The 13,141-nt window shown below is 50.1% G+C and overlaps 1 protein-coding gene across 3 annotated transcripts in view; it reads left to right on the top strand.

The window, feature by feature from the left end:
• myo7aa (myosin VIIAa) overlaps nucleotides 1-12,903 on the top strand; it is a 33,016-nt gene extending 20,113 nt beyond the window's left edge. For all 3 annotated transcript variants that reach the window (XM_086216776.1, XM_086216774.1, XM_086216775.1), the window contains 32 exons: nucleotides 155-247; nucleotides 1,299-1,393; nucleotides 1,525-1,609; nucleotides 1,788-2,006; nucleotides 2,628-2,735; nucleotides 2,892-3,101; nucleotides 3,355-3,561; nucleotides 3,650-3,826; nucleotides 4,066-4,155; nucleotides 4,237-4,364; nucleotides 4,492-4,618; nucleotides 4,727-4,846; nucleotides 4,982-5,155; nucleotides 5,542-5,769; nucleotides 5,856-6,023; nucleotides 6,117-6,234; nucleotides 6,430-6,556; nucleotides 6,658-6,827; nucleotides 7,247-7,437; nucleotides 7,765-7,889; nucleotides 8,416-8,573; nucleotides 8,824-8,977; nucleotides 9,277-9,432; nucleotides 9,666-9,771; nucleotides 9,881-9,994; nucleotides 10,122-10,209; nucleotides 10,470-10,576; nucleotides 10,740-10,925; nucleotides 11,187-11,303; nucleotides 11,413-11,496; nucleotides 11,611-11,730; nucleotides 11,845-12,903. In XM_086216776.1, coding sequence (XP_086072902.1) covers nucleotides 155-247; nucleotides 1,299-1,393; nucleotides 1,525-1,609; nucleotides 1,788-2,006; nucleotides 2,628-2,735; nucleotides 2,892-3,101; nucleotides 3,355-3,561; nucleotides 3,650-3,826; nucleotides 4,066-4,155; nucleotides 4,237-4,364; nucleotides 4,492-4,618; nucleotides 4,727-4,846; nucleotides 4,982-5,155; nucleotides 5,542-5,769; nucleotides 5,856-6,023; nucleotides 6,117-6,234; nucleotides 6,430-6,556; nucleotides 6,658-6,827; nucleotides 7,247-7,437; nucleotides 7,765-7,889; nucleotides 8,416-8,573; nucleotides 8,824-8,977; nucleotides 9,277-9,432; nucleotides 9,666-9,771; nucleotides 9,881-9,994; nucleotides 10,122-10,209; nucleotides 10,470-10,576; nucleotides 10,740-10,925; nucleotides 11,187-11,303; nucleotides 11,413-11,496; nucleotides 11,611-11,730; nucleotides 11,845-11,937 — 4,443 coding nt within the window. In that variant the 3' untranslated portion in view covers nucleotides 11,938-12,903. The remainder of the gene's footprint in view (nucleotides 1-154; nucleotides 248-1,298; nucleotides 1,394-1,524; nucleotides 1,610-1,787; nucleotides 2,007-2,627; nucleotides 2,736-2,891; nucleotides 3,102-3,354; nucleotides 3,562-3,649; nucleotides 3,827-4,065; nucleotides 4,156-4,236; nucleotides 4,365-4,491; nucleotides 4,619-4,726; nucleotides 4,847-4,981; nucleotides 5,156-5,541; nucleotides 5,770-5,855; nucleotides 6,024-6,116; nucleotides 6,235-6,429; nucleotides 6,557-6,657; nucleotides 6,828-7,246; nucleotides 7,438-7,764; nucleotides 7,890-8,415; nucleotides 8,574-8,823; nucleotides 8,978-9,276; nucleotides 9,433-9,665; nucleotides 9,772-9,880; nucleotides 9,995-10,121; nucleotides 10,210-10,469; nucleotides 10,577-10,739; nucleotides 10,926-11,186; nucleotides 11,304-11,412; nucleotides 11,497-11,610; nucleotides 11,731-11,844) is intronic.
• The last annotated feature ends 238 nt before the right edge of the window (nucleotides 12,904-13,141 follow it).

Raw genomic sequence — 13,141 nt, forward strand, 5'->3', positions numbered from 1 at the left:
ACCTTTTTACGCGAAAGTTTTTTTTTATTTCATCGTCTTTTATCACTTCCTCTTTCATTTGTTTTTTTGGAATACTCTGGGAGAGACGTCATGTGACATCTGTCGCTTGCGAGAGTAAACGCCACTCTTCTACAAATCTCCTTCTCTTCGTCAGGAGGATCTGAGGGGAACCTGTGAGAGGATCGCGGAGGCGGTGCTCGGCCGAGACGATGACTGGCAGATGGGGAAAACGAAGATTTTCCTCAAGGTACTGCTGCACTAAAGGGGGGGGGGGGGGGGGGTCCACCCGATTACAGGGGTCCCTCTGGACAGGTCAACCCGGAACCTTCCTACAGTCGCTGGAGAAAGTTCTGATCTTGTGTTCTCGAGTTCAAAGCAAATCACTTCTGTGTTTTCACGTTTATGACCAGTTTTGGACCGCGGGCCCCACTTTGGACAGCCCTGTTCATCTGACTGGTGTTACAGCAGCTCATCCCAGCGCTGACACTCTGCTGTGATTGTTTCCAGTCCACATGTCTGCTGACAGGAAACACAATGTGTTTTTGTTTCCTTGTGTGTGTGTGTGTGTGTGTGTGTGTGTGTGTGTGTGTGTGTGTGTGTGTGTGTGTGTGTGTGTGTGTGAGTAACCCAGTGAGGAAGGGTGTTAAAGTTCTCATCAGCAGTGTTTTTCCTCTCATTTCTAACTCGATAAATTCTTCATAAATGTAAACGTGCATGTTTTGGTTTCCCGCCTGGCGAGCGTTGATGCTGCCCTGACTGGTGAGGTGCGTCCGTCAGCTGGGGTGGGGGTGGGGAGGGGGCGCAGTGTGACATCATTCTTTGTTCCCCAGAGGATGAATGAAAACATCGTCCGCTCCTGATTTGGGCTCAGTGTGTTTTCAGCGTGTGACCTCAGAAGCGGCGTCCCCGCATGTTCCTGTCTGACGTGAGAGCAGTTTACAGCTCAGGTTGGGCAGGTAGTCGCACCATCGCCACCGCTATCAGGCTGAACGGCTCATCTGGACAGGAAACAGAACAGGAAGTAGAAAGTGCAGGGGGGTGAAGGAAGGGCCAGTACCCACACTTTCCTGACAGGACGCAGTGGGATCAGCCAGAGGGCCGATGGAAGGATCCCACAGGAAGAAACAGAACAAGTTTCAGACATTTATGTTTTTTTTTTTCTTCTAGGTGTCATTTGAGCAAACGACAAAGCTGCCCGCGCCGGTGCTGGTTCCGCCGTGGTGACTGTTAAAACCCTCGAATCTCCGAAAAACAAAGCAGCTGAAAGTGGATTCTGTTCTCTCTCCTGTGCTGCGCAGGATCACCATGACATGCTGCTGGAGATCGAGAGGGACAAGGCCATCACGGACAAGGTCATCCTCATCCAGAAGGTGGTTCGAGGTTTCAAGGACAGGTGGGCACAAGAGACCCGATTCCAGCTGGGAACCGGAGAAGAGTCGGACCCGGACCTTCTCCATCGTGTTTTTGTGTCAAGAATCAAGACCCTGCGGAGTAATTTCGCAATATCTTAATTCCCTTTATCAGATCGAACTTCCTGCGGATGAGGAAGTCGGCTGTGCTGATCCAGAAGACGTGGCGAGGATATCACTGCAGGAGGAACTATGGCGCTGTGAGGACCGTCTCTGTTTTATACCCCTTCATTAGAATAGGAGTGTGTTTCGTCAGAGCAGAAGTGTGTTTTCTTAGCGTGTAGTCAAACACGTGAAGGTTCTGTTTATCAAAGATGCAGCTCAGTTCCATTTGTTCCCATCAGAAGGTTTTCTAAACGCCGCATCTTTCCTCTCCAGATGCGAGCGGGATTCTCTCGCCTTCAGGCGCTGGTTCGTTCCAGGAAGTTGTGCGCCTCGTATCACGTGGCCCGTCAGCGAATCACGGGCTTCCAGGGTCGCTGTCGAGGCTTCCTGGTGCGCCGGGCCTTCAGACACCGGCTCTGGGCCGTCATCACCATCCAGGCCTACACCAGAGGCATGATCGCCCGCCGGCTCTACAAGAGGCTGAAGGGGGAGGTAGGCCAATCAGCAGTGGACGAGACTACTATACTTGAGTACAATATCAAGGTATTTGTACTTCACTTGGGAACTTTTTACTCCATTATATTTATCTGAACTCATCAGTTACTAGTTTGAAGAAAAGATTTTGAATATAAAAAACAAGAAAACGTAATTTGACGCCTGATCTTTAGATGTCAAACCGTCCCAAATACTGCAGTACACAAACGTCATGTGTACTTTTCCTTTTGATGCTGAAAACTCAAAATCAAACACCTCTGAGTAGAGGTTTGTTTTTACAAGAGTAGGATTTTTTCTGGGTGTCAGTGCACCTAAATCTTTAGTGCAGGAAGTCAGACTAATTTAAACTAACTTTAACTAACTATGTCATGAATCTGAAAGAAGAACATTTATTTTCTGACGGTGGGCGGTGACACGAGGCAAAAACATCTGAACTAAAACACAGCGGAACAAATGAGTCATCGCCAGGTGGAGAATCAAACTGAGACACGAAGGGGACGCGAGTTCAAGTGGAAACTGAAGAAACTTCACAAGATTTGAAGACGGGGACAAACGGAGACGGTCCAAACCTGAGGGACATGTTGATGGTAGACTTCTTGTCTGTCTTTCGTTCTGTAGTACCGGAGGAGGCTGGAGGCGGAGAAGATGCGACTGGCTGAAGAGACCAAACTGAGAAACCAGATGTCTGCCAAGAGGGCGAAAGCAGAGGCTGAACGCAAACACCAGGTGGGCCTTCAGCGGGGGGGGGGGGGGGGGGGGGGTTGGGCCCAAGGCAGACGGGCAGCCTGGTGTCGTGATGCGTCCACTGAGCCGAAGTTCGGGATGAATGAAAACAACTTCCTGAATCTGCTGCTTCAGACCTGCGATGGTTTCCTTCTCTAGGAGCGCCTGGCCCAGCTGGCCAAGGAGGACGCTGAGCGGGAGAAGAAGGAGAAGGAGGAGGCCAGAAGGAAGAAGGAGATGGTGGAGCAGATGGAGAAGGCCCGCATGGAGCCTGTCAACGACTCCGACATGGTGGACAAGATGTTTGGCTTCCTGGGGACGACCAGCTCCTTCCCCGGCCAGGAGGGACAAGCTCCTGCTGGCTTTGAGGTCAGTTGGTGAACCAGCGGCGTGCTGGCGTCCACGTTCACCCGGTGGTTTGTCTCTGTGTCTCCTCCTCAGTCAGAGAAACAGGATTTAGTACAACGTCCGACTCTCGAAGTCAGGTTCTTTTTTTTTTGTTTTCTATTAAACTGTGCTGTCGTCTTATTTTACCGTTTTTCTTGCCAGACTTGACAAACATGTTTCAATGCACGTTTTGAAGTTTCACATCAGAGGTGAGAGTTTCTCCCTCCTCCCCCAGGACCTGGAGCGGACCCACCAGGAGCTGGAGGAGGAGGATCTGGACGAGGCTCTGCCTCTGCCTGAGGACGACGATGAGGAGGATTTATCCGAGTACAAGTTCGCCAAGTTCGCCGCCACCTACTTCCAGGGCAGTACCACGCACACCTACGTGCGACGACCTCTCAAACAACCGTTGTTGTTCCACGACGATGAAGGAGACCAGCTGGTACATTCACCTTCTCTTAACCCTTTAAGACATTGCGTCTTCACCTGATTTACCTGGTCTGATCTGAATCTCCCTCGTCGGGGTCCAGGCTGCTCTGGCGGTGTGGATCACAGTGCTGAGGTTCATGGGAGATTTGCCGGAGCCCAAGTACCACACGGCCATCAGCGACGGCAGCGAGAAGATCCCCGTCATGACCAAAATCTACGAGACGCTGGGAAAGAAGACCTACAAAAGAGAACTGCAGGCGCTGCAGGGGGACGGGGAGGTGAGGGAGAGGAGGAGAACGGGTGGACATATTTGGGCGTAGACAACCTGAATTATCTAGAGATCCTTCAAGGCCTTTTAATGATTTCTGGAAATGATCTTGTGACCCGATGACCCCGACCTTCACCTGGACCCTGAATTAATCAGCTGTTCTCCGGCGCTAAACCTCAAATGTTTTCTTATCTGACCCGCTCATTTTTCTCAGGATTTATTCTGATCATGTCTGTGTCCCGCCTCCAGACGCCGCTGTCCGACAGCCATAAAAAGAACAGCGTCCGACACAAACTGGTGTCGCTCACCCTGAAGAAGAAATCCAAGATTACTGAGGAGGTGAGAGATCGCGAGACACGCGGGGTTGTACGTCACCGTGCGTCACAGAATTCAGAAAAGTTACAGTGTGATGCATCTCAGGTCACCAAGCGGCTGAATGACGGCGAGTACGGTCTCCATGGCAACAGCATGCTGGAGGACCGACCCACATCCAACCTGGAGAAACTTCACTTCATTATTGGCAATGGGATCCTGAGACCAGGGCTGAGGTGAATACACACACGCATGCACACACACACACGCTTGTTTTTCAGTTTATCATTAGTAAACACACAAATTTGTATGTCAATGTAATGTGTGTGTGTGTGTGTGTGTGTGTGTGTGTGTGTGTGTTAGGGATGAGATCTACTGTCAGATTTGTAAACAGCTGAGTCAGAACCCGTCCAAGAGCTCACACGCTCGGGGCTGGATCCTCATCTCTCTGTGTGTCGGCTGCTTCGCCCCATCAGACAAGTTCGTCAAGGTCAGGACTCCTTTTCAAAATGACACACACACACACACACACACACACACACACACACACACACACACTTAGCAGCTTCCTCCTCTTCTTCTTGTCTTTCACCTCCAGTACCTGAGGAACTTTATCAGCAGCGGGCCGCCGGGTTACGCTCCGTATTGTGAGGAGAGGCTGAGGCGAACCTTCGCCAACGGGACAAGAACACAACCCCCATCCTGGTTGGAGCTGCAGGTTCTCTCTCACACACACACACACACACACACACACACACACACACACACACACACACACACACACACACACACACACACACAACAACCCACTACAGATTGAACTCAGGACTCAGTTTCTGAAATCTTCCTCCAGGCCACCAAGTCAAAGAAGCCCATCATGCTGCCGGTGACGTTCATGGACGGCACCACCAAAACCCTGCTGACAGACTCGGCCACCACAGCCAAGGAGCTCTGCAACGCCCTGTCGGACAAAATCAACCTGAGGGACAGATTCGGGTTCTCGCTCTATATTGCTCTGTTTGACAAGGTGGACACACACACACACACACACACACACACACACACACACATTTTTAAAAACTAAAACACAATTTCTAATTGTGGTCTAGCTTCCGTCGCTGCATCACTTCTTTTTCTCCTAAATGTCTGCGGAAACTGACTCAGGTGTTGTTCAGCTGTGAAATGAGGTCATCCATCACTTGTTGGGTCATCGCGTCTCCTCACTTGTCCATCACATCTGTGTTTTTGGGTTAATAAACTAAAAAAAAATGTCCTCAACGTGTGTAAAACTGACGGCTCCTAGAACCCAAGAACCTTTGAATACTAAAATTCTCCAAAGTAAGGAAACAAAGAGAAGATGCGGTGAGCTCACTCGAGCATTCGTAGTTTGAGTCCGTGGATCGCCCCCCGCAGGTCTCGTCTCTTGGCAGCGGGAACGACCACGTGATGGACGCCGTGTCTCAGTGTGAGCAGTACGCCAAAGAGCAGGGCGCCCAGGAGAGGAACGCCCCCTGGAGGCTGTTCTTCAGGAAGGAGATCTTCACGCCGTGGCACTGCCCCTCCGACGACCAGGTCGCCACCAACCTTATCTACCAGCAAACCGTCCGGGGCGTCAAGTTTGGAGAATACCGTTGCGACCGGGTGAAGAGCTCCTCTCTCTCTCTCTCTCTCAACTTCTGGTAACCTTCTCTAGCCTGCAAACTCAGACTCTCTCTCTCGCTCCTCAGGACGACCTAGCAGAGCTCGCCGCTCAGCAGTATTACGTCGACTACGGGTCAGAGATCCTCCTGGAGCGACTGCTGAGCCTCATCCCCTCCTACATCCCCGACAGGGAGGTCAGCACCTCCAGGACGGTGGAGAAGTGGGCTCACCTCATCATGGCCGCCCACAAAAAGGTTTCTCTGTCAACATCATCCTCGTGAATCCATCCGCCGTCTCCGTCTGCCACTAAGACACCCACTGGTCTTTATTGTGCCTCGTCTCTTCAGGGCATTTACACCCAGAAGAGGTTCGACCCTCAGAAAGTGAAGGAGGAGGTGGTGGACTTTGCTCGCCACAAGTGGCCTCTGCTCTTCTCCCGTTTCTACGAAGCTTTCAAATTCTCAGGTGAGAACCGTCAAACTCTTTTCTCACCTTCAGAAGTGAGCGGGGGAGGACGATGACGATGAGGTGGTAGATTTGGGGATGGAAATGCGGGGGAGAGGAGAAGAAAAAGGAGATGTCTTCACCAATTGAAAATAACAAATTAGTGGAAAGAAGAGGAGACGCCGGCGGGTGTGAACCGTCTCTCGTGTTTCTCAGGTCCCAGTCTGCCCAAGAACGACCTCATCGTCGCCGTCAACTGGACCGGCATTTATTTTGTAGATGAGCAGGAGCAGGTCCTCTTAGAACTCTCCTTCCCAGAAATCACTGCCGTCTCCAGCAGCAGGTGAGGCATGCTGGGATCCGTAAGTCTGTGTCATTTTCACGAACAGCTGCGCGGATGCCCGTTGCCGTGGTGACCGTGCTTCATCTCCATGTTCTTTTCAGAGGAGGAAAGCTACAGAGTCAGAGTTTCACTTTGGCGACCATCAAAGGGGACGAGTTCACCTTCACGTCCAACAACGCAGAGGACATCCGGGACCTGGTGGTGACCTTCCTGGAGGGTCTGAGGAAGAGGTCCAAGTTTGTGGTCTCGCTACAGGACAACCCCGACCCTGGTACGGGCTGAACCTGAACCCAGGAGTCTTGCCTGAGGACACACCAGTTCTTATTTTACTTTTCATTTTGATTCACACACATAAAACTGCGATAGAATCCTGCTAATGACAAAAATCAAAGTGTCAGGGAGAAGCCAGTTTGATGCAACAGCATCTGGATTTTTCAATGTGAAAAAATAACAAGTTCTCGTAAAGTTTATTGTTTCCTAAAAATCTAAGAAATAAAAAACAGAAGATTTGCGCGAAACCCTTCCACGGAGGAACTTTTTGTAAAGAAAAAGCGTGTAGAACAAAACTGCGAAGGAGAAACCGCATGAGAGCACTTCCTGTACGTGCATCCTAGATAATACTACACTCAGTACTGCATGGAGGTGCAGATTGAGCCAAGTTGCTTACTTGTACTACGTTGTTCTCTGCAGCTGGTGAGCAGTCCACCTTCCTGAGCTTCCTGAAGGGCGACCTGATCCTGCTGGACCAGGACACCGGCGAGCAGGTTCTGAACTCAGGCTGGGCACATGGGGTCAACGAGCGAACCAATCAGAGAGGAGATTTCCCGGCGGACTGCGTCTACGTGCTGCCCACCATGACGCGACCTCAGCAGGAGATAGTGGTGAGGGGGCGCTGTTAGACGACGCGGTCCGAGACCCTGATTGTGAAGAAGCTGCTTCATGTAACCGAAGCTCCCAGAGTTTGGCTCCAGTTTCAGCTCATGAATGAAAAAGAACCTTCCACGTGGCACGAAGAGTCTCTCTGGCTCCGTCTTAGACGTGTCGCTTATGACCCAAGACGCATTTTTACCTGTTTGACAGGTTCTGCCCCTCTTATGTTCCAAAAAATACCTTAATTACCTTAATACCTTCTTAATTTAGAAAAATCTGACTTAAAAAAAAGATCGTGGTTTAATCTGACTGTGATAATTGTACAACGATGCAATCAGGCGCTGGTTACCATGACGCCAGACCAGAGGCAGGAGTCGGTCCGTGTCTCCCAGCTGGTCCAGCCAGAGAGCGATGGCAGAGTCAAACCATACACACTGGAGGAGTTCTCGTATGACTATTTCAGGTACACACACACACTCACATACACACACACACACACACACACACACACACACGCCCAACACTCTTTGCCTCCAAGTTGGAGGGAGCCTGTTACCAGTGTCTGATGGACCTAGATAGAGGCTAAAAGGAAATCCAAAGGACAGCAAAGGCAGCATGGTGCGTTTGAGTGCAGGCCTGCAGGTCTGGTTTGAACCCTTCACTGAAACCACTATGCCTGGATGGTCTTCCACAAGTATCAGAAATATCCCAGAACAATCATTTGATTCAGTTTTTGGTTCACTTCCTGTATGTTGTCTGTTTCCTTTCACCCCTGTTAAGAACCGCACCGGGTTCTGTTGCGAGCAAACTGAAGACCAAAGATCTCTTGTTTGGAACACCACCGGGGTTCTGTGACGTGGAACAAGTGTGAAAGTGACTCAAATGTTCCTCAGTGTGACCCTAAAAGCCCCGCTTTCTGTCTGCGTGCGTTTGTTGTGTCCGGTGACCCACGTCTGACCTCCGTATCTAACGGATGCTGCTCATTTCAGGCCTCCTCCCAAACACACTCTGAGCAGAGTGATGGTCACCAAGAACCGAGGGAAGGACAAGATGTGGAGCTGCACCAGAGAGCCGCTCAAGCAGCCGCTGCTGAAGAAGGTGGTCAACCATGAGGAGTTGGCTCAGGAGGCCTGCATGGCCTTCATCGATATCCTTCACCCAGCTCACGTCACCTTCCTGAGCCGCATCAGGCGCCTGGTGTCACAGCACCCAACAGAGCTCTGATGTTTCAGCTGTGATGGAATGCAGGGAGGAGGCGTTGCAGTTGCTCTTTAATCGATGTTTTCTGGGCTCCTGATGAAAGAGCAAGTCCAACACCAATGACCTCCCAGGTCCAGGTGTTCAGGTCTGTTCTGCACTGCTCTCAGGTTCTTTTCTTCCTTGACGTGTGTTCCTACCTGTGATGAAGTATATGGGCGACTACCCGTCCAAGCGGACGCGCTCAGTCAACGAGTTGACCGACCAGATCTTCGAGGGAGCGCTGAAGGCGGAACCTCTGAAGGACGAGATATTCTGTCAGATCATCAAGCAGCTCACTGACAACCACGTCAAGTGTGTAAACCGACACGTCTGAAATTTTGGTTCATGCGAGAGTCAAAGCCGTATTAATCACACCTGAGCTGCATCAGAAAGTTGGGTGCCATCCTTGTTGCTATGGTTTCCGGTGAATATATATTCATTCAATACTTTGATGATCTGAATTGCTTCTAAAAGTTCGACAAATATAAAATTAGGAAGGTGGCAGGCGCTTGCTGGGTTCTGTGCACGTGAGTTGCTCTCTGCAGCTGCAGCAGGCAGGACCGAGTCCAGCCGATGTTCAGGCGTCACAGCTGAGTCGTGTGCCGCTGCAGGTACAGCGAGGAGAAAGGCTGGGAGCTGCTCTGGCTGTGTACTGGTCTGTTCCCTCCCAGTAATGTGCTGCTGCCGCACATCCAGCGCTTCCTCCAATCAAAGAAACACCACCCACTGTCCGGCGACTGCATGCAGCGGCTGCACAAAGCTCTACGGTAACACCGACGACTCACTGCACCACAGCTACCGCATGTTTGTGTGTTTGTCTGGTATTTCTGAGCGCTGGAGGCCTGGTGGACAGAGTGGAGACGCAGTCCCGCCGAAGCAAAAACACCAAGATCTCTGAGGGGTTCATTCTCTCAACAAGGCTGAAAGCTTCTCATGTTCTCGCCCTCATCTCCGTGTCTAACAATGTTTCCACTTTTTGTCCCTGTCGCCGCGGTAACAGCAATGGCTCCAGGAAGTACCCTCCTCATCTGGTGGAGGTGGAAGCCATCCAACACAAGACAACCCAGATCTTCCACAAAGTTTATTTCCCCGACGACACAGACGAGGTAGAAACGTCCCCGACCATCAACAAGTTGGGGTTCCACGGTTGTGTTGACTGTGTGTGTGTGTGTGTGTGTGTGTGTGTGTGTGTGTGTGTGTGTGTGTGTCCTGCAGGCGTTTGAAGTGGAGTCCAGCACTAAAGCAAAGGATTTCTGCCAGAACATCTCAACCAGACTGCTGCTCAAATCCCCTGAAGGCTTCAGTCTCTTTGTCAAGATCTCAGACAAGGTCAGAGGTCAAGGGTCGCTTCCCAGAACAACTCTGGACAGAAATGTGACTTTTAACACCTGATGATGATCATTTTGAACCTGTTTGTGTGTTCGCGTGTGTGTGTGTGTGTGTGTGTGTGTGGCAGGTGATCAGTGTACCGGAAGGAGATTTCTTCTTTGACTTTGTCAGACATTTGACGGACTGGATCAAGAAATCTCGGCCAGCTAAAGACGGTTGGTACCTGCCATCTCAAAGCCTTGTATCACTCAGTGTCTGGCGCTAGTTTCATTTTGCCAGATCGAAACAAATCTGGCATGAAACCACAAAGCTGATGGTTGAAATAAAAAGCGAGGAACGTGAAATGTTTCCCAGCTTGTGGCCGTAAAGGCCAGCGTTTGTTTACGTGGATTAAAAATGCAGAAAAGCAGACCTGCACTGAAATGGAACGCCTCCAGACGCTCAGGTTCTCCATCTTCCTGCTTCCTCTTCGCAGGAATCCTTCCCTCTCTGACCTATCAGGTGTTCTTCATGAAGAAGCTGTGGACCGCCACGGTCCCGGGGAAGGATTCCTTCGCGGACTCCATCTTCCACTACTACCAGGTGAGGGGTTTCATGCAAAACACACGAGAAACAAAAGGTTTTAGGCAGCAACAGATGATGACTTGTGTCCGTCACCTTACAGACGCATCCAGGGTTTTATATTTTAAACGCATCATCATCATCATCTTCTGGCCAGCTCTAACTCCTCCCCTCTTCCATCCAGGAGCTCCCTAAATACCTGCGTGGTTACCACAAGTGTTCACGGGAAGAGGTTTTTCAACTGGCGGCGCTCATCTATCGTGTCAAGTTTGAAGACGACAAATCCCACTTTCCTACAATTCCCAAGATGCTTCGGGAGCTGGTCCCCCAGGACCTGATTCGTCAGATGTCTCCTGATGATTGGAAACGGGTAAATTCACACATGAAGGAGTCACACGCTTCCGCCCATGCTTTTATCTCTTATTGCTGACTTTAATTAGATGCAAGTTCAGTAAAGTAAGAGTGAATATTGTTCAGGTCTGTTGTACCATATAAATTAAGAAGAAACCTAAGTGTCAGACAGTGAATATTCTTTTATACGTCTATGTTTTCAGTTCAGAGGAAGAACACTCTTAACACCAATTTGTCTGTGTGTGTGTGTGTGTGTGTGTGTGTGTGTCTGCTACGACAGTCTGTGGTTGCGTACTTCAACAAGCAGGCCGGTAAATCGAGGGAAGAGGCCAAACTGATGTTCCTGAAGATCATCTACAAATGGCCGACCTTTGGCTCCGCCTTCTTTGAAGTCAAGGTATATACACACACACACACACACCTGTGTCTGTCGCTCTCTGTCAGAAACCTGATGATAAATTAATAGCTAGAAATCCTGAACCCAAACGTTTGATTGCTGTCTCTAGCAAACCACAGAGCCCAACTACCCAGAGATCCTGCTGATCGCCATCAACAAGCATGGAGTCAGTCTCATCGACCCCAAGACCAAGGTCCGCGTTTGTCTCCCACTTCACGAAAACTTTATGATACGTTACTGCAGTGTTGAGACCTGGCTGTAATCAAGATCTTGCTGTGTGTGTGTGTGTGTGTGTGTGTGTGTGTAGGATGTCCTGACCACGCACCCCTTCACTAAGATCTCTAACTGGAGCAGCGGGAACACCTACTTCCACATCACCATCGGCAACCTGGTCAGGGGAAGCAAACTGCTGTGTGAGACATCGCTGGTGAGAAGTAGCATCTCACACACACACACACACACACACACACACACACACACACACACACACTTGTTTGTCCTCTAAGTGAGACTCCTGTGTGTGTTCCCTTCACACCTGCAGGGTTACAAGATGGATGACCTGCTGACCTCCTACATCAGTCAGATGCTCACCACCATGAACAAGCAGCGCTCCAGTCGCGGCCACAGCAAGTGAACTTCTTACTGGCAGGAGGCCGCTGAGCTCATCCGGCTCCTGCGTCCCATTGGCCAGTACTGCAGCTGGGGGCGGACCTTTGCCCCCCAGCTGTGGAGGATGAGCCGAAGTCCTTCTGCTAACTCGGAAGCGTCGAACCTAACGGCGGGGAGTTCGGCCGCCAACAGCGACGACCCCGGCGAAGGCCCCAGTAACCGCCATCATCACAACTACTACCACAACGATGAAGATGAGCCGTCCAGCGAGGACGACTATCTTTGACATAGACTCAGTTCCTGTCTCTTTAAACAGCTGTTGGTGACATCATCAACACCAACACCGTCTCCTGTTGACTGTCATCAGAGGGTGAAAAACACGGACGCGTCTCCGCCTGAGCTGGTCAGGCTGCCTTGTGTCTGTCCGAGTCCCTGTATTACACCATGTGACTTCTCCTTTCATCCAATCAAAGCTTTTTGCTTCTTCATGCATGTTTGTTACCAGGCGGAGAAACTCAGGAGACATGGTTACCAGTTTAGTTGATTTACTAGTTTAGTTTGACTTGCCCCTCTAGTGGTTTGGGTCTGAGCGGCCGCTAACATCAGGCTCTTATGCTACAGCGTTGGACCAAGCTAGTATGCCAACTACCAGGGCTCCTGACACGCATGATGTCAGTGTTTCTGGACGGTTGGCGCCCCCCTCTGAACATACATGTCATCTAAAAAGGGAAATGACACATTAGAGATGATCTCTGTGCCTCGAAGACATCAAATTGTTCCTTTTCTTCTCTGCCGTGGTGAAAGTCTGAACTCTGCCGTGTCTGAGTGATGGTTTAGTTTTGATGTTTTCGCTCACGTGCCAAACTTTCCATTCGATGCCTTTTGTGTTGTTGAGTTTGTCGTCTCTGTGGAACGTTTTGTGGCTTTTTAAGAGTTCATTTGTTTGCATTTTCACTTTCCTGTAGTCTTTTTATGGCGTGGCCACTTTGTATAAAACATTAAAACGTTTGTTATGTGTCCGATAGATGAAACGGTGTGTGGTTTTTCAGCTCAGCCTGATGTTTTTGGCAGCTCCGCGCACACATTAACTGACGCATATTTTATATCAGTGTTTGTATTGATAGATTCAGATTTATTTTTTTTAATTTTTCAACAGCTTCCCTGTCATGTGACTCAGGTAGACTGGCTATTACTAGAGAGGACAACACACGCCTTTTTTTTTTTTTACT

The sequence above is a fragment of the Aulostomus chinensis genome, chromosome 10, assembly GCF_037954235.1.
Source record: "Aulostomus chinensis isolate RoL2024-O1b breed Wild chromosome 10, RoL_Achi_v1.0, whole genome shotgun sequence".
NCBI lineage: Eukaryota > Metazoa > Chordata > Actinopteri > Syngnathiformes > Aulostomidae > Aulostomus > Aulostomus chinensis.